Genomic DNA, 27,321 nt, shown 5'->3' with positions numbered 1-27,321 from the left:
GTTTAGAAATGACTGTTCTGGAAATTAAAAGAGACTTATAAATAGGGAACAAGTAGCAGAACTTATGCAAACCTGTTATTTTTCTCAAACAGTGTACAGAACAATTAGACTTTCTTTCCCAAAATAACTTTTCTTATTTGAAAGACAGTTGTTTTTTTTTTTTCTTATTTCAAAACAAATGAACATTTATTTTGGGTGGGGCAGACCCAGTGGTATAAAGGGTAAATATAAAAGAACAGCTCTTTCCTATAATAGGTCTTTTTAATGCAGGTGAAAAATTGGCACCGGCTCTCAACTTAGATATAAACAGGATAAAAAAAGGTTATCGCTACTGGCTCTCAACTTAGATATAAACAGGATAAAAAAAGGTTATCGCTACCAGTGGTTTTCTGTGTAGCTTGAAAGGACAAAGTAGTATAAAGCATACACAAAAAAATTTACAAACATTGCTAAAGAGCTTTTAAAATATTATGAACTTCCTGGAGTCAAATCACACTCTTGTTTTTCCTTAAGTATCTGAACATTTCTGTATTTTTTTTCCTAAAAAAGAATTCCTTCTGTGCTCCAAAGATGGAATATTATTAATATCAATAAGGTCACCACATCCAGTTGCTATAGTGTAATTCCCTAACTTAGGTCTCCAAACACTTTGTTCTTGCAACATAAACTATTCTTAAGGAGAAATGCAGATACTTAAAAGCAGGGATCCCTCCTCCAGATCAGGGAAGTGTAAGGAACTTTTCCTAAAGGCTAAGGAAATTACTGGCTTTGAGAGCTGAATGAGTCTGCAAGTAGCCTGTTTGCACCAGCCAATGATTGATTGATAGGCCAACCCCCAATCACCCAACCAAGTACTAGATTTGCCAAAGCCTGTTCTACATACCTATAAATGCAAATGTTCTGCAGAATACATATAAAGGACACATAGCAATTAAAGTTGTTAGTTGTATTGTTTGAGGAGGACTTCAGGAGCTAAGAAGATAGAACCAATATATAGATGCTATGCAAGGCATAGGGGAGAAGAGAACATATAGAAAGTAAAGTAGAAATATCCAGTTCCTTTGCAACTACCAGAAGTGGAATTTTCAATGTTATACAATGTAGTAGAAAAGTAGAAGTTTGATTAAGATTTTTTATGGAATAGAAAGTGTTTTATTTTATGATATTTCCCCTCAAGATTAAAATAAATGTTAGATTTTCTCTCTAGATATTCAGAAGTAATCCTTTCAAATATTTTGGCAAATATAGATGGCAGCATTTCAATACTGCCATAGACCTGGGTTCAAATTCTGTTTCTATCGCTTGGTGCTATGTGAGAATGAATAACTCACTTAAACCTTCCAAGTCTCCATTATCTCATCTGTAAAATGGGGGCACTAATAATTCATTGATCTAATTGTTGTGAGGATTAAGAGACCGTATGTGTAAAACAGAATACTAAAATTGAATTTCTGACTGAAGTGCCAACACAGTCAATATCAGACAATGTGAGAATGAGACAGACACCCAGATTCAACATTTATAAAGGACCAGGTAAAATACTGGTTCTAAGGCCCTTGAACCCCTCAGCTACATCAAGGAAATAATAATAATAAAATGGGTCAGAAATGGGAAGGAACGATATCTGAGAATATTTTTTGAAGCAGCTCTTACTAGGCAGTGAGTTTGTGCTCCTACATTCTAGCTCCAAGCCTAGCAAGGCAGGTCTCAGAGAAGGGTCTCCTGGAGCACTTGCTTTGTGTTCCCGACTGTTGGGGGATGCAGAACTGGCACCTGACATGCTGAGAAAACTTTAAAGAGCTTGAGATGGAATGGAATGGAAATGAAAGCATTGGGAATAGGGTGCACTTCCAAGGTTGGGGGGACAAAGGATCCATGGAATCTCCTCATGGGCCACGGTGGGCCCCATGTGCATGACAGCAAGCCAGGCAGGGCTGCCCAGACACAGGGCAGCCCCATGTGGTAAGAGTCTGTGAGGAAGGAGCAGAAGCATCCCCCTACACAGGGATTAAGGTTGGAAGGTCCAACAGAAAAGCCTTGGATGAACCCAAGAATGCACCAGGAGAGGAAATTCAAGGGATCTGCCAGATCCAGAGCCCCAGCATCAGTTGATGTGCCGTGTCAAAAAACTGTAAAAAGATAACTGCAGGAAAAGGCAGTAGCTGAACTCGCCGTTTCCCCTACTGCCAGTGACTGACCAAAGCAGAGTGGAGCCTCAATTTTGAGCTTTGATTAGTAACTCAGATTGGCAGTTTGTAATTTTAATGAATGCTATATTTCATAATATAAAATTATTATATAATTATCTTAAAAGTGAACCCAAACATTTATTCTAAATCAGTACATGGTACAAATACCTTAACACAATACATTTTAAAGTGATGGGTTGAGGTTAAAAAAAAAAAAAAAAAAAAAAAAAAAGATATTATAGCTTGACCATATTAGGACATCATGCTTATTTAATGTAATCCTTGCACATATAAGCCCTTAACATGATGCATGACATATAGGCATGCATAAATGACATAATTGATAATAATGAGGATGACAGTGACAGTAACGAAGGTAATTTATTATATCTTTGAATAGAGAATAAAGACAGACCCAAGCTATGAGATAGTTTTTCTCATGAAAACACTCAGTTTTCTACAATACCACTCTAGTGATGTGTGTGATTCACACATGTCACAGCCAAAAGACATTTAATGTCATTTTGGACATCATTTTGGGAAACTTAGTTCGTTGGGTTTCACAAAAAATACAGGGAACTACACATGTTAAAATTTTTAACTGTCAAAGGGCTGTTGTGTTATAGAAATAATGGTACATTAGTACAGGCCCTTATAGTGTTTGAATTCTTTTTACAGTCCCAGGACTCTAAGGGGAAGCCAGCGATGAGAAGCCTAAGGAGTGTGTGTATTGTGGGTAGTGGAGTGTGAGTGGGGCGTGAGGTGGGGAGAGAGAGGAGAGAACTTCCCACAGATAGGTTAGGAATATTGATAACTAACATCATACTAGCCAACCTCTAATAAACTTGAGATGTTAAATGGGCTCTGCTGTACTAGGGAAGTTATGGGAAATTGGTCTAAATATTTCCGACACCTGTCAGATCCAAATGAGTCTTACAAGCCCTCCTAGTCCTTTTTATAAACCCGTGAGCATCAAAGAATACACTGACAAACCCTGTGTATTCTTCTGGGAATTAATTGAGATAAGATACCATGTGCAAATATTTATAACAGTACATGAGATATGACAAGCCCTTAGAAATGATTAAAATAATTTCTATTTAGTATTACTATCATTATTGTTCTGGTGAGATGCTTAACCTCCCTAAGCCTTGTGTTAGTTTCATCACCTGTTACATGGCGATAAGTATAGCAATTTCACCAGTTTGCCACAAAAATTAAAGAGAAAATATATGTAGCTCTCTCACCTGATGCCTAGTAAATGTAGATGAGGATGATTATGATGATGATGGTGATAGTGATATGCCCTGCCTAAGGAAATACACAAAAGAAATGGTAGAGATGCTATTTCACCCAGGTCTTTCTGACCTCAAAGACTATGTTATTAATTATAATGCTATATGCTTTTTGTATTGTCCTTAAGAACAACCAAAATAATTAATTTCAAAGGCCAAACAGGGGCCACTTTTAAGAATGGACACAGAAAACCACATTCACGTGATGTCAATGGGGAACACTGGTTGACCTAATGTGGTTCCTGAGGAGCACTGGAAGTGCCCTCTAGTGCATGAAAATATAGAGCCACAACAGCGCGATGCCATTAAAAATGCACTTTCCTGTTTCGGTAAAGATGGCAGATTTAGCTTTTGAGCTTCTCTACCGTGGGGGCAGCAACTTTGTTTTAAGCCCACCCAACTTTCAAGTCGACTTCCATGTTGACCCATGGCTCAAGAGGAATTGGACGGTATATGGGATGGAAGCTGGCTTTCTTCTGGGTCATGCTGAAACAGGGCAGGGGCTGCGTTATTCCTGAAATCCAACTAGATGAGACAACTGCCCGAAAATAACGGTGACATTCCCTTTTAGGATCTATAGTAAACAATTGTAACATTGCCCAGATGTCAGCCTGGGCCCCTATGTCCATTATAGATCTAGATGATTCTGGTTAGTACCCTCGCAATTGCACAGAAGGTAAAAATCTAGAGTCCTCCTTCTCCTGGCATTTCCTGTGAATTCCTGGGAACCTCTGACTGTTGCTTGGCTTTGCTATCTCATGTACTTCCTATATATAAACAAAGTCTCTGTCTCCACCCAAAAACAAATGCTGCTCACTCGAGCATTTATGAGTTTCACCATCTAAATATTTGAGTATCACCTAGCACCTAGTATTCTACCACCTTGAAGAATTTAAGCCCTATCCTCACCCCCTACTCCAGAGCAAGGCAAACCCAATCCCTTAATTCTTGCACAGCAGGTTAAAAATCACACTTTTTGAGCTTTTCATATCTTCATTTATAACCCAAGTAGCCTATCCCAATATTTCTTTAAACAAATCCAGTAAATTCATATTTGTATAATGTGACTCTGTCTCTTATTTCCTCATCCTGGCACAGGGAGGACATCTGTCTCGATCAAATGTCCTCTTCCAAGAATTTGGCACTAGAACTGCTACACTTCAATGAATCTTTCTTGGGTATTTGAGTTGATCAGGGGTGAAAAGCCAGGTCTGAGAAGGCCGTATTTACCAATGTTTACAAAAGCAGAGAAAACTAGTGTGCAGAGAGGGACAGCAACAAGGGAATGCTCCTTGGGCAGCCGATCGGAGGCAGCTCACAGCCCCAGTGGGGACCAAGTGAGGCTGCAACACTGACTTATCGCTAAGAGCTTTCCTGAATATGCCTTTTATGAAGCCCAGCGTTGATCTTTCTCTGTTCTTGTCCGTGGGTTCCTTGACTGCTATACCCTGTCCCTTTCCCCATCACTTGTCAGTCTCAATGGTTTTATGCTACCTGAACTCCAAAGACTTTTGTATAAGTCTCCCTTCAACAAAAAGAGGGAGGTCTCAGAGCCAGGAAAACCCTGAAGATTTAAATCCTACTTGCATGAGAGAGATATTGTCAGATATCTGCCTTCTCAGATGGCTGACAAAGAGCTCTTGACCAAGAAGCTCGAATTCTAAGAAGACAACACAGCACCACTCCTGGCATTCCCTAAAGAGGGACCTGCAGCGAAGGCTCATCTCTGGATGAGGCTGAGGTCTTGTGAGCCATCACCTGACTCTTGAGAACTCAGCTCTCAGCACTTGCAGGTACTTGCTTCTCCATGACACAAATGTCACCACCTCGAGGACATATAGGCATGCATAAATGACATAATTGATCTAATCACCACCGTGCTGGTGGTGGGACATGGTAAACTGTCAGCGTGTCATGAAAGGCATCTGGGCATAGGATTGAACTTTCCAGTAGCCCACACTTGGCTGTGGGAAAAGCTGAAGACAGCTATTTGTGCCTGTGCACAACCTCCCTGTGGCTGTTCTAAGCATGGAAGCCAAGGCCTGTGGCTGTCAGAGTTCAGCCAGTGCACTGGGTGAGAAGAAACCAGCCCCAGGGCTTTATGCATCTGCAAATGGGACGGGTTGGCACCTTTAAAGTTTCACCAAAAGCAGAGTCCCCAGGTGGCCCTCTCACTACCAGTCTCTATCTCGGGTCTCTGACTGATCACACCAATCATCTCCAACAATGAATCCACGTAAAGCTGCAGATTTCTTTTCAGTGTGTTGCTGCAGGTTGTCACTAGCAGTCGATTGAGATTGATATGAGCAACACAACTTGTGTCTTCTGAGCTATGGTAAAGAAGTGTGAAACTGGGATAGCTGTGCAGGCCAATGTCTGTGGAGCATATTTCTCTCATATGTAAAAGGAATTGGTCAGACCAGACAATCTCCAAGATCACTTATAGTTCCTCAGTTCGTATGATTCTAATGGTGGGAAGAGAAATTTCAAATAATATTGTTGGAGGGAGTTGATAAAACTAAATATAGACAACTCGTAGTTAATGTCAGAGAAATTCAGAAACAAGTAAAATGGGTGAAGGATTTTTTTTTAAATGATTTTAGTAGAGAATAAACAATTTAAACTCTGCTGAAATACTGTGAACTGGGTCAAGAACCACAGGGAAGCAGAGAGAAGAACTTCCAAACCAACTGTTGGATGGCAAGTCCCAGATAATTGCATGGGAAGGGAATAACCGCATGGGAAGGGAATGTTTTAATCCTACTCTCAACTTCCCACCCCCTTAAGGTAGGATTAAAACACACTGACAAAGGCTTTACAGTAAAGAGAATAGATTGAGATGAATTCTGCAAAACCCGGGGATTCAATGGATGTGGCAGAAGAGAAACAGTAGTTTCACATCTCTACCTGTCTTTCAAGTAATTGCTCTATAATTCTCGTGTAAGGAAAGGAGTAACAATGTCAAGTCTTATTTCTACATACTCAGAACCTTATTGTCTTTGTTCTATACGATGGCAATTGCCTCCAAAGTGGTGTCTTTTTCCTGAGCCTTGGCTCATCCATCCCACTGAAGCCAAAGGAATAATTCTAACGAGTATTGTGAACTCTCCTCTGCTGCTCAAAATCCTTTAATTTCACCCTTCCCATCTTCAGCATGGCATTCAGGGCCCTTCAAAATGAGAAAATTACCTTGCTCCTTTCTCAGCAGTTACAGATGGCCTTCCAACACACAGCCTCCTTCTCTTCCCTTTCAAGTTCAAAAAGCTACCTCTGTGTTCACAGCTAATTGGACTAAAGAAGCGAGCCTGGCCAGTAGCAGCAGGGCAAAAGCTTATGAAGTTATAGCCTAGACCCAGGTCCACACATGGTATGAAATCCTGTATTGGGGGGAACTGGAAAGTGAGATGAAGCGGTGAGTGGACAGAAGTGGAAACATACACAGGAACAAAAGCCATAGGTGGAAGCCACGAGACAGAAGAAGCCAAGAGTGGAAGAAGCCAGGAGGCAGAGAGAAGCCATCTCACAGCAGTGCCAGCAAACAGAATAGAGCGAGGGTGGCTGCACTGCTGTCCTGGTGGGGCAATGGATTAGGGAGCAGTGAGCATGTGTATCCAAGGGAACAACCAAGAGGATGGCTCTTGAGATCCCGGTATGACTCCAAGAACACAGTTGTTATCCTCTGTGTGGCCTCGTTGTTCAACAGCTGAAAGGGTTTCTTGTCTCTCTTACTTCCTACAGGATCCTTAAAATAATCTCCTACAAATGGAAATAATGTGAATAAATCTCTTTCTCTTATAGACTAAAAAGAAACCACACACACACACACAATACTGATAACCCCCAAACAACAACAACAAAAACTAATAAAGGTGGCCTAACCACAGGACAGCAGAACCGCAGAACCTTCCCTCCATTTCCGGTGCTGTATCCTGCTCTACGGCTAAGCTCAACATCACTCTTCCATGAATATTTTCTATTGAAACAAAGTATCTGGCCAAGACAGGTGGGCTGTCAGATGTCATGTGTGGTGAATCTACAAAGCCTAGGCATGTTTAAACGTGATTATGACTTTGAACAGAATCTGGTTTACTGAATGACTGCAGTAAAGATTTGTCAAGTAGCAACATGAAACGGTATAAAATGGAGGGGATATGTGTTTTATTCAGGATTGGAGAAGGCAGGGAGCTGAGTAATAGCGACTGGTCAGAGATCAAGAAGAAAAGAGCAAGAATAGTATTTATCTTCAAATTTTGCTTAGAGATTGAGTATATTTGAAAAGAAAGTCCCTGTTGAGTTGTTTCTGATTCGGGGACCTTTAAGTGGCTTGGTAGTAGGATGAACAATGGCAGACAGTTCCCTTCAGGGTGAGATTTAAGGAGGAATAGGAGGAATGTTGAGGAGGAGACAAATGGGTGGTGATCGTGGTAAGAAGGAAAAGGGGCAAGATCAGAAGACAATGCCAGAGCTCAAAACCCTTGAAGGAATTTTGGGTTTGAGAGAGAGAATAGAGGAGGAAGAAAGAACAAAGTGCCCTCTGGGCTGACCTAGATGTGGCCCATAAATAAATCACTGTACTCAGTTTTACATAGTTTTGCTAGGCGGCCACCTGAGGGCGCTCTATGCTACACAGCTGGGAATCTAATTTTCCCCCATCAAGTAAACTATATATCCTCAATTTGCTGAAGGATAAACTTAGGTAATGCCTTAAATAAGGGTACTCATTGAAAGTGGGGGCCAAAAGCAATTCTTCCTCCCTATTTTTCTCTTCAACTAGATTAATGAATGAGCAAGACTGACCTCAATTTAAATCCCTAGGTAATTGCAAGGATTAAATACAATAACCTCAGTTAAATCTATTTAGCATTTAGTAGATATTTAATAAATATTAGCTCCCTTCCATATATATGCACATCCTGACATACAAATTTGCCAAATACAGGAACAAGAGAAGGAACATAAAGAGGAATAGCACCAACCCTTTATCTCTCCAAAGGAGGCAGGGCTCAGAAATCCTGAAATGAATACAAAGCTAGGCTAGGAAATCATTCCAGAGAGCAAATTTCTGCTGCTCCTTTCATTGCATGTTACTGCTTGTACATAATAACCAGAGGGAATAGAACACAAACAGCTGGGAAATAAAGATGAAAGCAAAACTGTATCAGCAGGGAGAGACACACAACCCCCTGAGAATCGAGCGGTGTCAGGAAAGATAAGCTGAACAAGGTCAGCTGCGTGGTATTTATCTTCTGAGAGAAAGATCATTAGACTCCTGCCCATTTCTGATCGTCTCTATTGGGGTCAAGGTGGAGAATGAAATACATGGGCCCCAGTTTTCAAAGTTCTACACTAAAGTCCTGTTCCTATAATGAAACAGAGCTATGGACAAAAGCATGCATCACTATAAAAGCCAACTGTGGAAATTTAGATGTCTGAAAACAAAAGAAATTCTACTTCCCCTTGCAAATGGAGCAGGTTGAGGTTTCCCCAACTCCCGGGTCCTCTGTAGCACGTTTTGTGGCCTTCTGCTGCCCTCTAGTGTCTTTTTAAGGTATAGTAAAACATAAGGAGGATAAAAAAAAAAAAAAATTCTCCCAATAATCCTAACCAGCCAATAATGTGACTTCAGTCCAGGACTGGCAAAACAAACAAAAAACAGTAAAATTCTGAAATAAAAGCAAAACCAGTATTTATACAAAAATTTAAAAGTGAGTTAAATTTGGCCTCAACATAGATCTTGCATTATTTCAGGACTCTGTAGCACATGGCATCTCTATCAGTCAATGCACTTAAAAAAAAAAAAAAAAAAAAAAAAAAAAAAAAAGATGCCTGTTGTTTTCTGCACATCTCTCTCAAATGATTATTGCCTTGGTTGGTGTCAGATAGGATCCAGAAATCTGCACTTCACAAACATCACTGCATGATTCTCATGTAGTTAAAATTGGCTGACCTTCCTTTGAGAAGCACCAAAGATAGTTGCAATGACTTTCAGCAGGGTGGAGAGTAAATCTGATGTTTTCTTTAATTCTTTAAGAATACAATCTATTGACCAAAATAAATCAACTTTATTTTTCCTGCAGCTCAATGCTACGTGATTAGTATGCAAAGAAAACGCTGCTGTCTATGTCTGCGCAAAGAGTTCATGTAGAAGTTCTCCTTTATGAATAAACCCCTCTAAAATCCAGTAGCCATCCAGGTGGAAAAAAGAAACAATGCCTTGTTGCTCTTACTCACCCTTCAAACATCCCTCAGGCATTACTGCCACAAAAAAAGCTTTCCAGGTGATCCCAGCTTCGTTTCAATGCCCCACTACAGCTCCACAGCATCCTGTCCTTCTCTGTCCTACAAGTGCTCCTTCAATGCTAGTGTTCTCCTAGAGACAGAGAGCTTTCCATTGCAGAAACCCTGTTGTGCTCTTTCCTAAGTCAATGCTCCGTAAATACTCATGCTCTGGCCAACGCCCACAGCCACACTTACCCAAAGTGGTGATGATGGGAGACAAGAGACATCAGGTCCCACAGCAGGCTGTCCTCAAACTCCCTCTAGCTGATGGTGCACATGATAAGAGGCAACAGGGGATGACTGTTGCCATTGGATCACACACCCAATTTATCAGCCCAAACTTGGACTCATTTTAGAAACTTGCTCTTACTTTTCCACAACGCAGAAGGTATTATTCTATACTAATGATTAGCCCCTTCACATGGGAAATTCACAAGAAATTTTAATTATGCTTTTTTAAAAAACACAAGTACAGTGAGTTCATGACTATATATCTTAATATTATGTAATATGCCATTTTTAAATTCATAAAGTGTTTTTTTCTTTATTATGGGCAAAGCCTGTTTTATCTTCAGAGTCATGCATCATTTAATGCTTTAATAAAAATTAACTCTGAAGTACTTAGATGTGTTAAGTACCCCCACCAGAAGGAATCCTGGACTACAATCTCCTATTACCTTCATTTCCATTTGTTAATGAACAATACGCGGATATTTACTTCTCAGGAGACAGTGTCCTAACTATCTGAAGAAATACAATCCATTGTTTAGCATTGCTTCTCTGAACCCTCCATGTGTATGTGCATAGCACATACTTCAACCAATTATGAACTGCTTTTTTTTAGCCATTTTAATCTCCAACAGAGTATCCCTAATTTCCCGAGAAGTTCACTTATACTTACTGATGTCTCACCTACACAAACAGGGCACTTTTTGCTTTAGCTTTGGTGGCTTGGTCAACACACTGAATTTTACAATCTCTCCCTTTCTTTTGACAATTACCACCTGAGCTCACTGTGCTAAACAGGGAGGGGCACATGAAAAGTACAGAAGAAAAAGCACTTCAACCAGAGAGAATAAAGAGAAAGGTTTGGCCTGTAAGAAGCACTTCTTTGAATTTCATTTTATTTTTTGAGCCAAGCTATTAGATTTGTGGGTACAAATAAGATCTCTTTGAAGTTAACGAGAAGCCCACTGTGAAAGAAGGGAGATGACCATTCCTACACATTGTATGTGTTGAACAAATGAAGTCCCAGGATTCAAAATATATTCTGCAATTACAGAAAGTGAAACACTTTTCTTTCTCCTTTCACCTTATTTAGAAAGAGCATTTTTCTCTAGAAAGAGTTCTGTTGAGGCTGGGTGCAGTGGCTCACACCTGTAATCGTAGCATTTTGGGAGGCCGAGGCGGGCAGATCACCTGAGGTCAGGAGTTCGAGAGCAGCCTGACCAACATGGCAAAAACCCGTCTCTACTAAAAATACAAAATTAGCCAGGCGTGGTGGCGGGCTCCTGTAATCCCAGCTACTTCAGAGGCTGAGGCAGGAGAATTGCTTGAACCCGGGAGGCAGAGGTTGAAGTGAGCTGAGATTCTGCCACTGCACTCCAGCCTGGGTGACAGAGCAAGACTCTCCTGTCTCAAAAAAAAAAAAAAAAAAAAGTTAAATTTTATCTTTCCATTTTCCTAACTCCCCTCCCCAATGTATCTACCTTTTGAATCAAAGGGAAAGATCCCATCAATAAAATGAGCAACTCTTTCCAAGAAAAATTATGCCTGCAATGACATCTGTGGGGCTTTGTGATGCATCAGGATAGAGCAAAGAATCCATGGGGTTGGGGGAGGGTGTTGGTGTTGTTTTATCCCTGGGCAAGTCATTCAAACCTCAGATTTTCTACATTGAGAATAACATGCTAATAACACCTTCTGGAATGCCTGTTGTAGTGTTAAAGGAGATGGGATACACACATATATTCTTAGTGAATCACAAAGTGTGATTCAAATAGAAACTTCAGTCATTTCTCTTCTATTATTGACATGTTTTCTCAGCATTTTGTCACGTACATTTGAGAAATGAAGTATCAATAAGGAAGAGAAAAGTATGTTAAGACTTTCTTAGCAGCTGGTGAAAGAAGCATTCCCGTGTGTGTGTGTGTGTGTGTGTGTGTGTGTGTGTGTGTGTGTGTGTTGGGATGGGGGATAGAATTCACTGTTGTAGACACAGGGTATCTAAGCCAGGCTCAACTCCTGTCGGTCAGGGAGTCTGACAGTATCTAGGAAACCTTACCAAGGAAAGAAAATTAATAAGCTCTAGAATAAGCTCCTATATATGTGGTTCCCTGACTCCAAATCAGTTGAAAACTATTGGGACTTAAGTAACTTACAAATGCCTTTTTAATAGCCAGACTAGTATTATATTTTTCTAACTTTTTACATTTTAATCATGCATGCTTTCTTAGGTGCGGCATTTTTTGAGCTGTTATTAAAAATACATAGGTTCCTACCACATTAAAGGGGAGCAGAGACTTGTGTGTTGTATTATTAATTATGTGCTGAAAATGAAATTCTGGTCAGTCTTTGCAGAAGGTACAAACACACTCCTAAGCAAAGGATTTCCCATGTGAAGGGAGACCGTGAGGTGCAAGGCTGGCTACTCGGACTTAACATGCACTTACTCTTGAGGTCTAAGTTCCTGGCTCCGGCGGTGATTTGCGTTGTGATTTTTGTGTCAATCTTTACAGTGTGGAGGTTGCTGGTGTCCCTTGATATCATCACATTGTGCCACTGATTGTCATTGAGAGGTTTATTTGAGCTTCCTTTGATGAGGTTAGCACCATTTCCCAAATCAAACACGTAATGTAAGTACCTGGGAAAAAAATGAAAGGGGAAAGTGCCATCACTTTTTAAATTTTGATGAAGCTAAAGTAGATATTACAAATGGAGATTTTTTTTTTAAAAGTGGTTCCATCCTTACTAGAAGTCATGACAATGAATTACATAGAAACTCAGCTATCAGGAAGGTAACAAACATTATTCTGTTTCAGCAAGGAGGATTATTAAGTGTCTTCACTAAAGGAAATGGTGAAAATTATTTTTAAAATCATAGTCTACATTTAACTTTATGAATTTGGAAAGTAATCTCTTTCACCACACATTTCCTATTTCCATAATTCCCTCCATCCTTTTCTAACCACTGAAATGGCCATTCTTCTCATTCTTGCACCTGCTTTTCTCCTCTATCTCAATTCCCTGTTTGAGTATAGGGAATGTGTACTCATCCTTCGACAACCAGATCAAACAGCCACTCCCTGCTCCACACGTTTTTCTAATTTCCCTGAAGACTCTCCTGAGCCTTTGCATGTGATCATCTCAAGAAACATGTCACAGTGCTTTTCTTTTCTATTTATGTGTTCATCTACAAACCCTAGGATTGTGTGTTGGTGTGTGTGGGTGTGACTCGGGGTGGTAGAAATCTGAGATGTACATAAGGGTGGTAGAAGTATATATATTTATATCTGTGCATGGCACGTGATGTAGCATATTGTAAATATGGAATAATATTTGCTGAATGAGTGAATAAATGCTCCTATCAATTAAAATACATTAAATTTTCCTCACAGTTTTAAGGAAAGTTTACATAAATCTTCCTTTCTAAATTCACTGAGGAACTCTGACATAGAATGAAGTTTGAGTTAAAAGGATTTTTTGAAATTTAAATAATCTGCATATTGAATTGGCTATTTAATTTAGCTTAGACTATCCTACAAACTTGTAGCAATGCTTTTGTGGAATTACACTGTGCGTAGTCAGGAAGTGCCCAATTGAATCGTAAGATTCATGAAAGGCCTACCATAAATTAGAGCCTGATGTACTTTGTACCTCGTATGTGAAAATGTAGGTGCAAAAAACTGTCCTGAATCCATATTAATTTAAGATACCTAAGAGGTGATTTAAACAAATGCATTCTTATTTGTCCTCCACCTACTCCGGCCCCCCGCCTTATGAGCCAGTGTGTTCTTCTTAGTGTATATTTTTGGAAACTGATGTCCGTATTTCCAGTTTTATTTCTTTGTTATTGAACAGGCACGTACTCACCCTTTAACTAATTCAACCACAATAAAGTCATTTCCATCCCCACTGTTATATAGAATTAGTCCATCTAGGGATGTTGTCTTGAACTGGAAAAAAAGATGCATAGAAGTGTAGGCTTGCAAGGTAGCTAAGGCAACATAGCTCGATTTGGTCTTGAAGGTGACAGGATCTGCTATGATGTTCCTGAAGCCAAATCTGGCATTGAGCTCACAGTAATCTATGTCGCCATTTTTACACAGATCAATGTATGCCATTCCATTAAATGTCAGGCTCTGCAGGTGTCCAATGAAGTTGGAGGGGACAGAAGAAAGATACCGTCGTTCTGTGATGATGCCAGTCTCTATGTTATGGAACTCCAGCCTAGTATGATCACCTGCCATTTGACCTAAAAGAGAAGATAATATGAGATTATTTTCCATATCTGAAAGGCACTTTCAATTTTAGGCTTTCATAGCAATATCACATTGTAAAATACAAGGAGCCAAATACCTCCTTGGTACTCAGTTGTATATAGTAAGAACACTTAAATGATGCTAAAAGGTAAGCCTGGATTATGTAATAAAACATTCTAAGGACAGGTTTTAATCTGTCCAAATTTTAGTCTTAACAAAAAATTCCTCATTAACAAAAGTAATGGTATTTTAAAATTTATTTTATTTTATTTTATTTATTTATTTTATATATTTTTTGAGACGGAGTCTCGCTCTGTCGCCCAGGCTGGAGTGCAGTGGCACGATCTGGGCTCACTGCAAGCTCCGCCTCCCGGGTTCACACCATTCTCCTGCCTCAGCCTCCAGAGTAGCTGGGACTACAGGCGCCCGCCACCATGCCCGGCTAATTTTTTGTATTTTTAGTAGAGACGGGGTTTCACTGTGTTAGCCAGGATGGTCTCAATCTCTGGACCTCGTGATCCAGCTGTCTCAGCCTCCCAAAGTGCTGGGATTACAGGCATGAGCCACCACGCATGGTAATGGTATTTTTTAAAGGCGAAAAATAAACAAATTAGCAAGAGAGTGAGGAAACAGTAAAAGAAAGAGGGAGGAAAAAGGGAAAGAAGGGAGGGTGCACAGAGACACGCATTAGGGGCAGTGATTATTCTCAGGCATCCCACTAGAAAGTGATATATATCAGCTTCATGGTTAGGTAATGTTATTCCTTATAAATGTTCTTCCAGGAAAAAAAAAAAAAAAAAAAAGACTATATAGTTCCTTATACCCAATAGAAACAGTGGAGAGTTGCAGCCCTTTCTTCCAGTAATGAAACATGAAAGTGTGTTTGAAGTTAAATATATACTATTCACTTTCCCTCTTCATGCTCAATAATGGCCACAGTTTTTGTTCACGTTAGTCTTCTAAACACATTAGAAATCGTGTTGATTTCTGGACCTATGCCATTTTTTTGGTCCTTAATTTTTGTATAACTAAATTGAGCAAAATACACTAATTGAAAGCCTGCCCAATTTTGATAATACCAGTAAAATTAGCCCACCATGCTCCATACCACAAGGCAAAAATCTTTAAACATCCTAGGATGAAGCTTGGATGCAAATTTATTTAGCAATTGACTATTCCATTCAGTCCTCATTTCTTTCTATCCCTCCATATTTCTCTGTCAAACCCATTAATAGCAAACTTAGTCCCGTCTTTATCTCCAGAGTGATCATTTTACCTGTTTGCAAGGTTGAAGGTAAGATAAATAAGCAAAGATGTGAACTTGTTTTCTAAATATTACAACACAACATAAATATAAAGTACTTGTATCAGTACTAGTGGTTCACACCCAACATCTTGCTCTTGTCTAAATAAACTGTCAGTCACTCTCTTCTGCAACTAAAAATGTTCACTTATGTTGTAATCAAGTTCTTCCAGGTGCTAGCTTCCCCACCCGATTTGCCATAATTGGAAAATGTATCAAGTTAAGCCATTCCATCATCCATGTTAATGAAAATATTAATTAGAGCTAATCCTAGAATCAGCCCCTGACAAAATGCATTGAACCTTTTCTCCAGGGGTAGTGAAGACTGAACAACCACCTATGTGTGTCCCCTTCAGCCAGTCTGACAAATTTCCATCTCTATAGTCAAGACAGTAAAATATTAGATAGCATTTTAAGGAAACATCTGTAAGTAAAATTTCGATGGCATGCTTTTTGTTGTGCAAGAAAAATTGTTTATATATTTGGTTAATTGTCTTTGATGATTATACATGTATTTATGCACAAAACTCCCCTGAACTGTACTTAACCCTATTTCATTTTCAAACACTCTTTATTAGTTTTAATCCTGGAAACAACATTCTACTCATCCTTGGCATGTTCTCTTTTCAGTCATTGGCTTGTTCTGATTCCCTTTCTGCAAACATTTTTAAAACAAAAATGTCACCATAAATAATTGTTTCGTTTCTTCCTACCCTCACCACCATACCTCCTGATTGTCTATCTGATGCAAAAGTACCATTACATCCTTGCCAGTTCTGGTTTTTCCTGTGACACCATTTCTATCTTCTCCCTCAGTTCTTCCTGTTCAATGACCTCAATATTGTTCTGTGGGGATCTACTTCTTTGGTAACAAATAAAATTAATATTTAATTATTTCCAAATATAAATCTCTAAAGACACCAGCAACATTGAATTAAGAAGCTAAGTACAATGAAGAATATGAGAAGCTTAAAAAATGGGCTAGGCACGGTGGCTCATGCCTGTAATCCCAGCACTTTGGGAGGCCTAGGCAGGTGGATCACCTGAAGTCAGTAGTTTGAGACCAGCCTGGCCAACATGGTGAAACTCTGTCTTTACTAAAAATACAAAAAAATTTGCCAGGTATGGTAGTGGGTTCCTGTAATGCCAGCTACTCGGGAGGCTGAGGCAGGAGAATTGCTTGAACCTGGGAGGCGGAAGTTGCAGTGAGCCGAGATGGCGCCATTGCTCTCCAGCCTGGGCGACGGAGCAAAACTCCGTCTAAAAAAAGAAAAAAAAAGTCATGTGGGCCTTGCCTTGATTTTTATTCGATGCTACATTAAAATATGAGCCTTAACTCAGTGAACCCTACCCTGATTCTGAAATTACCATGTTTCATCTTAAAGGCTCTATTAATGAAACAACCAATAGTAAAAAAAAATTCTGAAAAAAATATTTCTAACACTTGAAATTAAACATTACCCCCAGTTGTCAAGTTCTTAGCAGCTCTAAAAAAAGGAAACACCAGTTAATTCCAGACTAAGGAGTTCAGCAACAAAAATAAGACAGTACCTATTTTCCTTTCTCAAAGGAATAGGATATGCACAGAGAGCACAAATAATAAAAAGGTAGTAAAACAGCATTGAAGCAACTATGGCCCAGTTACATGAAAAAAAACATTATAATTGCAGTAATGGCAGATATATTTGTTCATTGGGGAGAATTAGCTCCCAAAACCCATTATTTGATGACTAAGAAAATATTAACTAATTGTTGCCTTCTTTAAAAAACATTATTTTTTCTCAGGATTTTACTCCAATGTTTAATCCTCATCAGTAATATAGCCGCTTCTACTACTGTAGATATTTGTTGATTAAATAAGAAAAAAATTATAAGACTTTGAAGGGGAAAGATTTTAATGTTCTAATCATTTAAAAATGCACTACCCAAGGAGAATTTGGAATTAGCAAAATGCCTCTGATCAAAATACCTAAGGTATAGCAGATTGACAATAATCTCCAACAAGACAACAACCAAAACATGTTTCCTAGATGCTGTGCTTGTATAGAAATCTCAATATTTCCAAGTCAAATATTTTTACCAAAATAGATAGCAAGGTTAATGTGTGTTCTGTGTTAGGTTACATTTCTCATGTCGAGCAAAATAACCCTCCCTTATGTTCACTTGTTAATTCACCTAAAATTACTGATTGTGTGGTATATGTGTCAGGTGCTAGCCTTCGTATTGGAGAACTAGTGTTGAGAGGAGCAGAAAGGGCCCATTTTCTCCAAACTCAGGGTCTATTGGAGAAAAGCAGACAAAAGAGGTAAGGATGTAATTAAATATATAATAACAAAACTCAGAGAAATGCTATGAATTTCATGAATGGGGTATTGTGTTGCTTAATGTGAAATGGAAGAAGATGCCTAATTTGATATTTAAGCTAGATTTGAAGAATTAAAAAGAGAAAGCTATGCTAAGAATCAGAGAAAGGCAATCAAGGGTGGATTCCAGGAAGGGGAGACAAATGAAGGAAGGCTTCTGGATGAGAAACAGCTAGAGAGCATGGCTGGGGAACTGGGAGCAAGTAGGTTGGTGACTCACATGGAATTGAAAGGAGTGGGAGTGCCAGGGTCCAGATTTCTCACAGTGCTTCTTATATTCAGAGCTAAGGAGGATTTGAAGCAGGGGTTAACCATGACTCGTGTGTGTGTGTGTGTGTGTTTTTATTCCCTTTATGGGTGCAAGAGGTTGGATAGTGAACTATGGCAGCTATAGTAGAAATGAAAATCATCAACAAAAAGATAATTTTACAGATATAATTTCTAGGGTTTACTAATGATGTACAGAATGATAGAAATGAAGGGAATGGTGATGCCTGGCTTCCAGGCTTGGGTAACTGGATATATGTTGAACGCTGTTCCATAAAGGACATACACACAGAGATATAAAAAACACAATTCTAGAATTTTTTAGACAGACTGGATGATGAGTTGAAGCCCAGTGACTTTCCACTTAGGGATTCCACATAATTCGTACAACCCCTTGTCATCTACGACCTAGGAAATCTCCTTCCTTGGGCTTCTCTGCTGGCAACTACTATCCTCATGACCCTAGGTGATGTGCAAACATTCCCAAGAACAGCCTGAATATGTACTGCCCTGTGTTCCACAGATACCTGACTTAATAGAATTACTATAAAACTTAAAGATATGGGAAAATGTAGGACTTTGCATGAGGAGTCTCTAGTAGTTTCCTTTTGAAAATTCTTCTCATTCGGTGATTTCTGACTTGCTGTAAAATTTAATAAGAAACTCCCATTGCTTCTCTGATTTATGGGTGGCTTCAAGTGGCCAGTAGGATATTTGAAAGAAATCTCAATCTAAAGCTTTCATTGCCACATTTGGAAGCCTTTTATGTACTATGTAAATCAAGGCTGAATCATTCTTATGAATTGTTGGCTTTCATGAGATCTCTGACAAAAAAGGAAGGAAGGAAGGAAGGAAGGAATGAAGGAAGGAAGGAAGGAAAAAAATCAACAATGTACCAAAGTTATTTAAAAAATAACTCAGCATTTGATGTTAAGTCTTAGGAAGAAATAAGACAAATAGTCATAAACTAATCCTGACTTGTTAGTTGGTTTATTGACTGTAGTGGTATGGGCAAAGCGATTTTGAAACTATTCTAGATGCATTATTGGATTAAGCAAATGAATAAATGACATTACTGGGAGCCAGGATTCTCATCTCGGACGAAAACACATGTAAGTATGGAATGGGAAAAATAAACAATGCTGTAGGTATGAAGGTAACAGTGTAAACTCACACTTTATAAAATGTGTGTATGTGTGTGTAAACTCACACTTTATAAAATGTGCGTATGTGTATATTTATGTGTACATATAATGTATATGTCTGTGTGTACATACATTTACATGTATGTTTGGGTGTCGGTATATATACTTGAATACATTTCCTATCTGTCTGCTGAAGGGGTTAAGAAGCAAAGATACCCCAGTAGCATTGAGGACACCTACCACCCAAATCTTGATCTATATCATTCCTCATAAATGGTAATTAAATGGCTAATTCTAGGGGCGAAGTATAGTAGATAAAAGTTGTAACTGGAACATCCTGTTATTTCAAGAAGTAAGAAAAGGGCCAGGCACGGTGGCTCATGCCTGTAATCCCAGCACTTTTGGAGGCCAATATGGGCGGATCACCTGAGGTCAAGAATTCAAGACTATCTGGCTAACATGGTGAAACCTCATCTCTACAAAAATTAGCTGGGCATGGTAGCACACGCCTGTAATCCCAGCTACTTGGGAGGCTAGGACAACAGAATCACTTGAACGTGGGAGGCAGAGGCTGCAGTGAGCTGAGATCACTCCACTGTACTCCAGCCTGGGCAACAGAACGAGACTCCATATCGAAAAAAAAAAAAAAAAAAAAAAAAAAAAAAAAAAAAAAAAAGAAAAAAGAAAAGAAAAAGAAAAAAAAAAAAGAAAGTACTAAAAAAAAATGAAGGCATGTCATGAGATCATAGAGGCCAACTTAATGAAATTCACACTGGCAAAAATTGAAAAAAACATTTGGGCACCAAAATAATAAGACAGAGTAATTATGAAGTATTATAAAAACATAGCAATAGTGGGTCTACAACAAAAAGAAAAAAAGGAAAGGAGGAAGACAGAAAAAAAGAGAAATGAAAAGAAAGACCAATTAAAAAAAAGAAAGAAGGGAGAGAGAAGAAGAGTCCTTGCTTGCAGCAGAATGCTAAGCATTGACTGTAAATGTGGAAGGAGTGCTGGAGTTTGAAAATAATCAATTTTTGTAACTCTCAGTGCAAAGACTGAATCAAGTAAAACTCTCCAGTAGATACTAAATCTAGGGCAAAATTGTGATGAGGTACAGGATATGTGCATGGTCTTAATATCTCCCCATAGACAGTTTACTAGTTGAAAGGGACAAATCGTGGTAATTATAAAATGGAGAAAATGGACAACACGTTGACCTAGTGGTCAAATTAAATCACCAAAGACATGGGCAGCATGTGCTCCGATGGGATACTGTACAGAGGACATAACAACAGCAAAGCAGTATTTCATCCAATAATGTAAAATACACATTCAATCATGAGGAGACATCAGATAAACATAAACTGGGTGACTTTACATTAATACAAAACAGGAAGAGATTATATACTTCAACAATGTTAATGTAATGAAAACAAAGAACGTTCATGGAAATGTTCTGGATTAAAGGAGGCTAAAGAAACATGACAACTTAAAAAAAAAAAAAAATAGCTGGCCCTAGACTGCACACTGTGCTGGAGGGGAAAAATGCTTATAGCATATTAATAACATTGAATCAACTGACAAAGCTGGAATATGGATGACAGATTAGAAAAATAAATTGTATCTATGCAAAGTTTACTGAAGTCAGTGGCTTTTATTTCTTAAATAAGGGGATATTCCCATTAAAAATATATATATATATATGGTGAAGTATTTCAGGTTAAAGGGACATTGTGTATGTAACTTACCCTCAACTGGCTAAGAGAAAAGTAAGAAAGAGAGAGAGAAGAGACAGTGAAAGAGCACAAATGTCAAAACAAGTTGGCTTAAATGTTCACAATAGTAAAGCTATAAGGGTATTCTTTGTATTATTTTTGGAACTTTTTGTAAATTTGAAATTATTTTGAAATAACTTTCTAAAATAAATTTCTTAAAAAAATGTTTTTCACCATTCTTCGGTTTTCATCCCTGGTACATCCACTGCAGTAAAGGACTTATTACTTTACATCCTGGACCATCTAAAACACTACCACATAATTAATTTCGCTCAAAACATATTTTCTCCATTTACTCTTCAGTTTAAATGCAGTGACTTCCAATTTCCTGAAAGTCTACGAAATATGAACTCCTTCATCTAGACCATCAACTCATTGGCCTCAAAAGGCCATTCTAGCCATGCCCACCGCCATATGTTTGCAAGAAGCAAAATAAAGCTTCTTAGTTCCCTGAACATTACTCTAGCCCCATCAGCATCATTCTTTCTTGTGTGGAATTCTCTCCTGCATTATCCTTTCTTTAAAGCCTAGATCAAGTATTATCAATTGCTTTAACAATACCTGAAACCAAGTTCCTCAACTTCTCTTCTGAACTCCAAGACCATAAAGTACTCACATCAACCATTCAGTAGTTCATCCATTACTCTATGTAACATATCATACTCCATAATAATCTGTGTTTTATATGTATGTGTGTATTTTCCTTATAATAGCATGCATTGTCTAAGAAAATACTTTCTATAGAGCCATACACTTACTAGGATATTGACGAATATAAAGCAATGGACTGTAAGTCAAAAACCAACCAACCAAAAAACACAAAACAAAAAACAAACATAGGTTCTCTCCTTAGATCTCGTAACACATTCCAATAAAACACAATTTACTTATCCTGCTCGAGTGCCACTTATCTCATCTACAGAATGGGAATATGTGTGCCCTATCTACTTCACAGGACTCTGTAATATTCGGGAGGCACTCAGAGACTTAAAAATGTTCTGTTGTAGTTCTGGCATGATCTTGCTGTTGGAAGCTGCCTCTTCCCAACTCTTACATGTGACCTTAGATCCTAATACTCATTTCCATGTCTTTTGAGAAAACCTCGTTGTCCAAACTATGGATGCTGATCTAAAAAACAATCCATTCCTTTTCAAAGAACTGTCCTAGACCAAAACTAATGGAACTTCGGCTGATACTCTTCTGCCTTGTAAAATTGTTTACCTTCCTTCCCTAAGGAATGATTCTTTCAAAAGTTTAAAATCCTATAGGTCATATCTCCACATTGATACAGTTGACTGTTCTCTGGGCATGGGGACCTCCTTCAAATTGAATGAACAGACATATATCCACTGTACAAGGACCATTTTGTGCTTTTTACCAGAATAATTAACACGGCTATCTTCTCTGAAAAAAGAAAAAGAAGCTAATATCCCAGTGGGTCATGTGCTTGGAGTTGTCTTCAAAGTAAATAAAGGCACAAGGATTTGTCTTCCTTGTGGCTTTCCTGTGTTTCTAGGGTGGATCTGCATACAGCTCACCTCAGGAATGTAAAAATGGGGGTTGAACTTGACATCCTCAATATTAGAATTTAACCAACTAAGATAAATGGCCAAAAATAATCTATTATAGCTTAAAATGAAAAGGCATTCCATCTGACAGTATGCCAGTGTATCTATCAACTTACCTAGAAGTTAAAAGATAAAACTTGCAGTTTTTCTTGACCAAAACATATACAAAACAAAACAAAACAAAAAACTCAACAGATATTGGCATCTAAACATGACTGCAATATTTGATGAGGCAGTAAGATATTTATCAGGCCACAAAAATAAAATATATTATAAATTCTTCTTGCACTATTAAAGGACCAATAATATGACATAAAACGTGTCATTTTTGGGGAAAAACACTTAACAGACTGCTTATTTAATAAAATTGTTACTAGAAAAAATCAAATAAAAATGGATTGTGTGTATAAGCTTCAAGTTGCGTACCAGCTTTGCTGTGCAAAGTCACCGCAAGAAATGAGAGTCAAAAGTGTTAGCATAGGAAAAGGCAATGGGGACAGGGGTGCTTACCTGTCATGGCCTGTTGGTCATCCACCGTTAACTTTAAACTTTTTCCACGCCGAACTACACGCACTGTGTGCCACTCGTTATCATTGAGGTTATAGCCGGCAAAAAGAGTCTCGGGACCTTTGCCTGTAGAATATGCCAAACAGTCATTATGGACCCTCAGAATCAGTCAAGCAAATGAACCTCACAGAGAGTGAGAGAAAGAGACAAAGAAGTGGGGAAGGTGAGGGACAGGGTAGAGAGAGAGAAGAGAGGAAGAAAGAGAGAGAGGAGGGAGAGAAAGGAGAGAGAGAAGAGAGGTGGGCTGGACCAATTTTCAAGCCCATTAGAGTCATAGCAAGCAAGGAAAATGACAAATTTATAAACATTCAGGTGTGACCATTTAAGAATCTTTAACCCTACGTATTGATCTATAACAAGTAAATTAACCTGCTGTCATAAATAGGCACAGTCAATATAGAACTGGGAACCCACCCAAATTTAAACACAGATTTTAAAAATAAATTCTCTGATTTTTAGTTACCACTTTCCTGCGAACAAAGTGTCTAGCCATCACATAACCTCTGAGTTCTAGAAGATATCTGACTGCAGCTCATAAGCTAATCATTTTCAGTGAGATAAGTCTTCCAGTAGACTCTGGGAGAAGGTACTATCTTGTGTGATAGCTGCTATTCTGCTCTTATACCTGGTACCTACAGTGCTCAACAAGTTCTTAGGTTCTTTAGCCTCCTAAATGTATGGAACGTTGAGTCTAAAAAAAACATAGAAATAAACCTTACAACTAATTGACCTGTATGTCGCAAATCTCTCTGTGTGTGGTGGAGGCACTTCTGGCAAGTGTAGGTATATGTATTGACTCACAGTAAGTGGACTGAAAAAAAGGAAAGAAAAAAAATAGGCACAGCCAATAATGGGCCAACTGTTGAACATAAAGGAAAAGTAGTGATGTTAACCAACAGTAGAGGACAAGGGATTACCAGTGGGCAGTGAGTGGGCAAGAAGTATAACTTCTTGTTATACTTCTAGTGAATAACTGCTAGTGAATCTATATAAACCTACGCAAATGAAATTTAAATGGACTCAGCAGAGACATATTATTTCAGAAAGCTGTTTGGTAGAAATTATTGAAATGATTAAGTTAGACTATATCCCTCACCTCAAAAAAAAAAAAAAAAAAAAAAAAAGCAAAGGAAAATGCTTCTAATATAACTGGATAGTTTTATTTAAAAAATAAGTATTTCTACTAATCTGACATTATGAGTCATTGAGAAAAAACAACATTAAAGATACATTGTTTGGTAATGATTTTTTTCCCTGGTGTTTTTTTTTTTAAGTATGGAAACATGGTGGTACATTAAAATAATGAAGGGCATTATATCATTGAGTTTCATGGCTTTCAATGGATTGAGAATCAGGATTGGAGTTCACAATTTGTTTAACCAAATTCTGCCAGCAAAACCAATTAATGCCCAAGGATCACAGGAGGATATATGAGAAAGTAAAGATACAGGCCAAGGAGAAGAAGAAAAGTAAAAGGAGAGCGAGAGAGATCGAGTAAGAGAGAGAGAACTGAGTAGAATAAAACCTGAGTTTTCCATCCACATGAGATCATTGTTTGCTTTCAGAACTACAGCTTATCCACCAGCCTATTGATTTCTCTCTTATGGTGCTACTAATAATTCAAGTGTTGTATCCTTGGCTGTTATATCTCAGGTTAGAAATGAGCCAGTGATATGAGGTAAATTTTACAGGATGAATTGCCTCAGTTATTTATATCTTTTTGTTTCTTTAGAGAAATTAAATTACAAATCCAGACACACGAATTTAAAACTATTCTAGATATAACAGTTTTAAGAGATTGATGGCTAAATAACTAGAGAAAGCCTGCTAGTCCAGCAACTGCAAAATACTTTGAGATCAAATGTTGAAAGCAAGTTCCAGGACGAAAAAAAAAAAAAAAAAAAAAAAAAAAAAAAAAAAAAAAAAAAAAAAAACCTCTTTCTAAATTCAGTAGTGAAGAAAGAAGTGTTTAATAACTCTGCAGCATCTTAGCATCCTGCTGGCAGTAAGGGTCATCTTTCATTTTGATCCTTGAAAAGAGAACATATCATTTTATAGCTATTTTTACAGGGGATTTTTTTTTGTTAGAAATATGTGCTTTTGAAGCAGCTTCACTTCTATTCTTTTCATTTTTAAATATATTTTGTCAAGGAAAGGAAGCATACATAAGGGTGATATCATCGTTATACCCCATCCTGGGCTTGATCTTGCAGTAAAGTCATAACGCTTAATCTATGCAACAACTATTTCCATAACAACAGGCACAAAATCCAATTAAAAATAACCCTTTGGTTCATAAAATTCTCTGTGGGCCAAATTCTAGCTCCTTTCATGAATTATTAAAATTGTGAACAGATTGATTTTGGAAGATAAGGTTTTTAAAAAGGCACTTAATAGTCTCACTTCAAAACAATGTTACCCATGCAGCATGAAGTGTAATGGAAAGTGCACTAGACTAGGGAGTTAAGAATTGAGGTTGCTAGATCATGATTTGCTACTGAAAAAGAAGTTGGGGGTTGGGTAGTGCTTAATATGTAGCAGGCTCTTTGTCTGTGGTCTGGTTTCACCTTTACATTATTAATCTACAGATGTGAAACTGAAGGCCTATAAAGCTAAGACTACTTGTCCCCAGGTCACACAGCTAAAAGGTGGTAGAACCAAGTTTCATCCTTGGCCTGACCTCCTCAAAGCCTGCATGCTTTTCCCTGCATCATCCAGCCTCTTAGTTATGAGACTCTTTGGCTAACAACTTAACTTCTCACTTTCCCCATATCGGAACAAAGGAGGTGGGAAAGATGCTCTTTGTGGTGACTCCCAGCTCGCCCTACAGAATGATCACACTGCTAGCAAATCCTACACATCCTCTGGATAAGTCCTGGTGGAAGCAAATCTCTAAGTAATACAATGTCTACCTAGGGATGCTGAAATGACTGCTCCTAAAGATATGAAACAGAAGAAGGAACATCATTTTAGGACCTGTCTCCACCCATAATCAGCAATTTGCTAACACACTCAACTTCTGGTGCTCTCAGCATTCCCATCCATAAAGTGAGGAGAGTTTCCAGCTAATCTTTACAGTTCTTTTAGAATTTCACTTTCTCACAGAATTCAACATATACAAACTTGTTAAAGAAAGATGGTTTAACTGTTCAAATTTTGAATTTGAGAGTTTATCCTCTTGCCATATTTTTAATAGCAAAATTATAGTAACTTCAAGCTGTTAATGACTTTTCAGGATTTCCTTTCCTTCAGGGGATATCAAACCGTGTATCAATTGTGCCAACGTCTTTCTCCCTGCATTAATGCACTATAGACTGAATGTGTGTGTCCTTCAAAATTCAGTATGTTGAATTTCTAACCGCCAATGTGATGGTATGAGAAGGTGGGGCCTTTGAGATATAATTAGGTTTAGATGAGGGTGGAGCCCCATGATGGAATTAGGGCCCTCATAAGAAGAGGAAGAAACACCAGAGCTTCCCCTCTGCCATGTGAGGTTACAAAGAGAAAGCGGCTGCCTACCAGCCAGAAAGAAGGCCCTCACCAAGAGCCAAATCTGCTGATACTTTGAACTTTGACTTCAAGTCTTCAAAAAACTGAGGTGGAAAAAAAAAAAATTCTGTTTTTTAAGCCATCCAATCTGTGGTATCCTGTTGTAATAGCCCAAGTCGATTAACACTGTGGACAATATTTTAAAGACTTTTAAGAAAGTCTATAGCTGGCCAGGTGCGGTGGCTCATGCCTGTAACCCCAGCATTTTGGGAAGTCAAGATGGGAGCATCACAAGGTCAGGAGTATGAGACCAGCCTGGCCAACAGGGTGAAACCCTATCTCTACTTGAAAAAAAAAAAAAAGTAGCTGAGTGCAGTGACAGGCACCTGTAATCCCAGCTACTCAGGAGGCTGAGGCAGGAGAATTGCTTCACCCCAGGAGGTGGAGGTTGCAGTGAGCCAAGATCTCGCCACTGCACTCCAGCCTGGGTGACAGAGTAAGACTCCATCTCAAAAAAAAAAAAAAAAAAAAAAAGAAAAAAAGAAAAGAAAAAAAGAAAGTCCATAGCCTTATTTCTATTAAAAGACATCATTCCTTATG

The 27,321-nt window shown here is 38.4% G+C and overlaps 1 protein-coding gene across 22 annotated transcripts in view; it reads right to left on the bottom strand.

Moving 5' to 3' along the window:
* The window catches only part of NRXN1 (neurexin 1), a 1,134,455-nt gene that overhangs the window by 580,007 nt on the left and 527,127 nt on the right, over positions 1-27,321 (bottom strand). For 21 of the 22 annotated variants that reach the window (XM_050753719.1, XM_050753720.1, XM_050753731.1 and 18 more), the window contains 3 exons: positions 23,176-23,298; positions 13,856-14,237; positions 12,436-12,626 (listed from right to left, as the gene is read on the bottom strand). The exons of the other annotated variant lie outside the window; for it this stretch is intronic. In XM_050753719.1, the coding sequence (XP_050609676.1) occupies positions 12,436-12,626; positions 13,856-14,237; positions 23,176-23,298 (696 nt within the window). The remainder of the gene's footprint in view (positions 1-12,435; positions 12,627-13,855; positions 14,238-23,175; positions 23,299-27,321) is intronic. 22 annotated transcript variants of the gene reach the window in all.

This window comes from Macaca thibetana, chromosome 13 (assembly GCF_024542745.1).
Source record: "Macaca thibetana thibetana isolate TM-01 chromosome 13, ASM2454274v1, whole genome shotgun sequence".
In the NCBI taxonomy this organism is placed as follows: Eukaryota; Metazoa; Chordata; class Mammalia; order Primates; family Cercopithecidae; genus Macaca; species Macaca thibetana.
The sequence above is the reverse complement of the archived record's forward strand: the minus strand, read 5'-3'. Positions and strand labels throughout refer to the sequence as shown.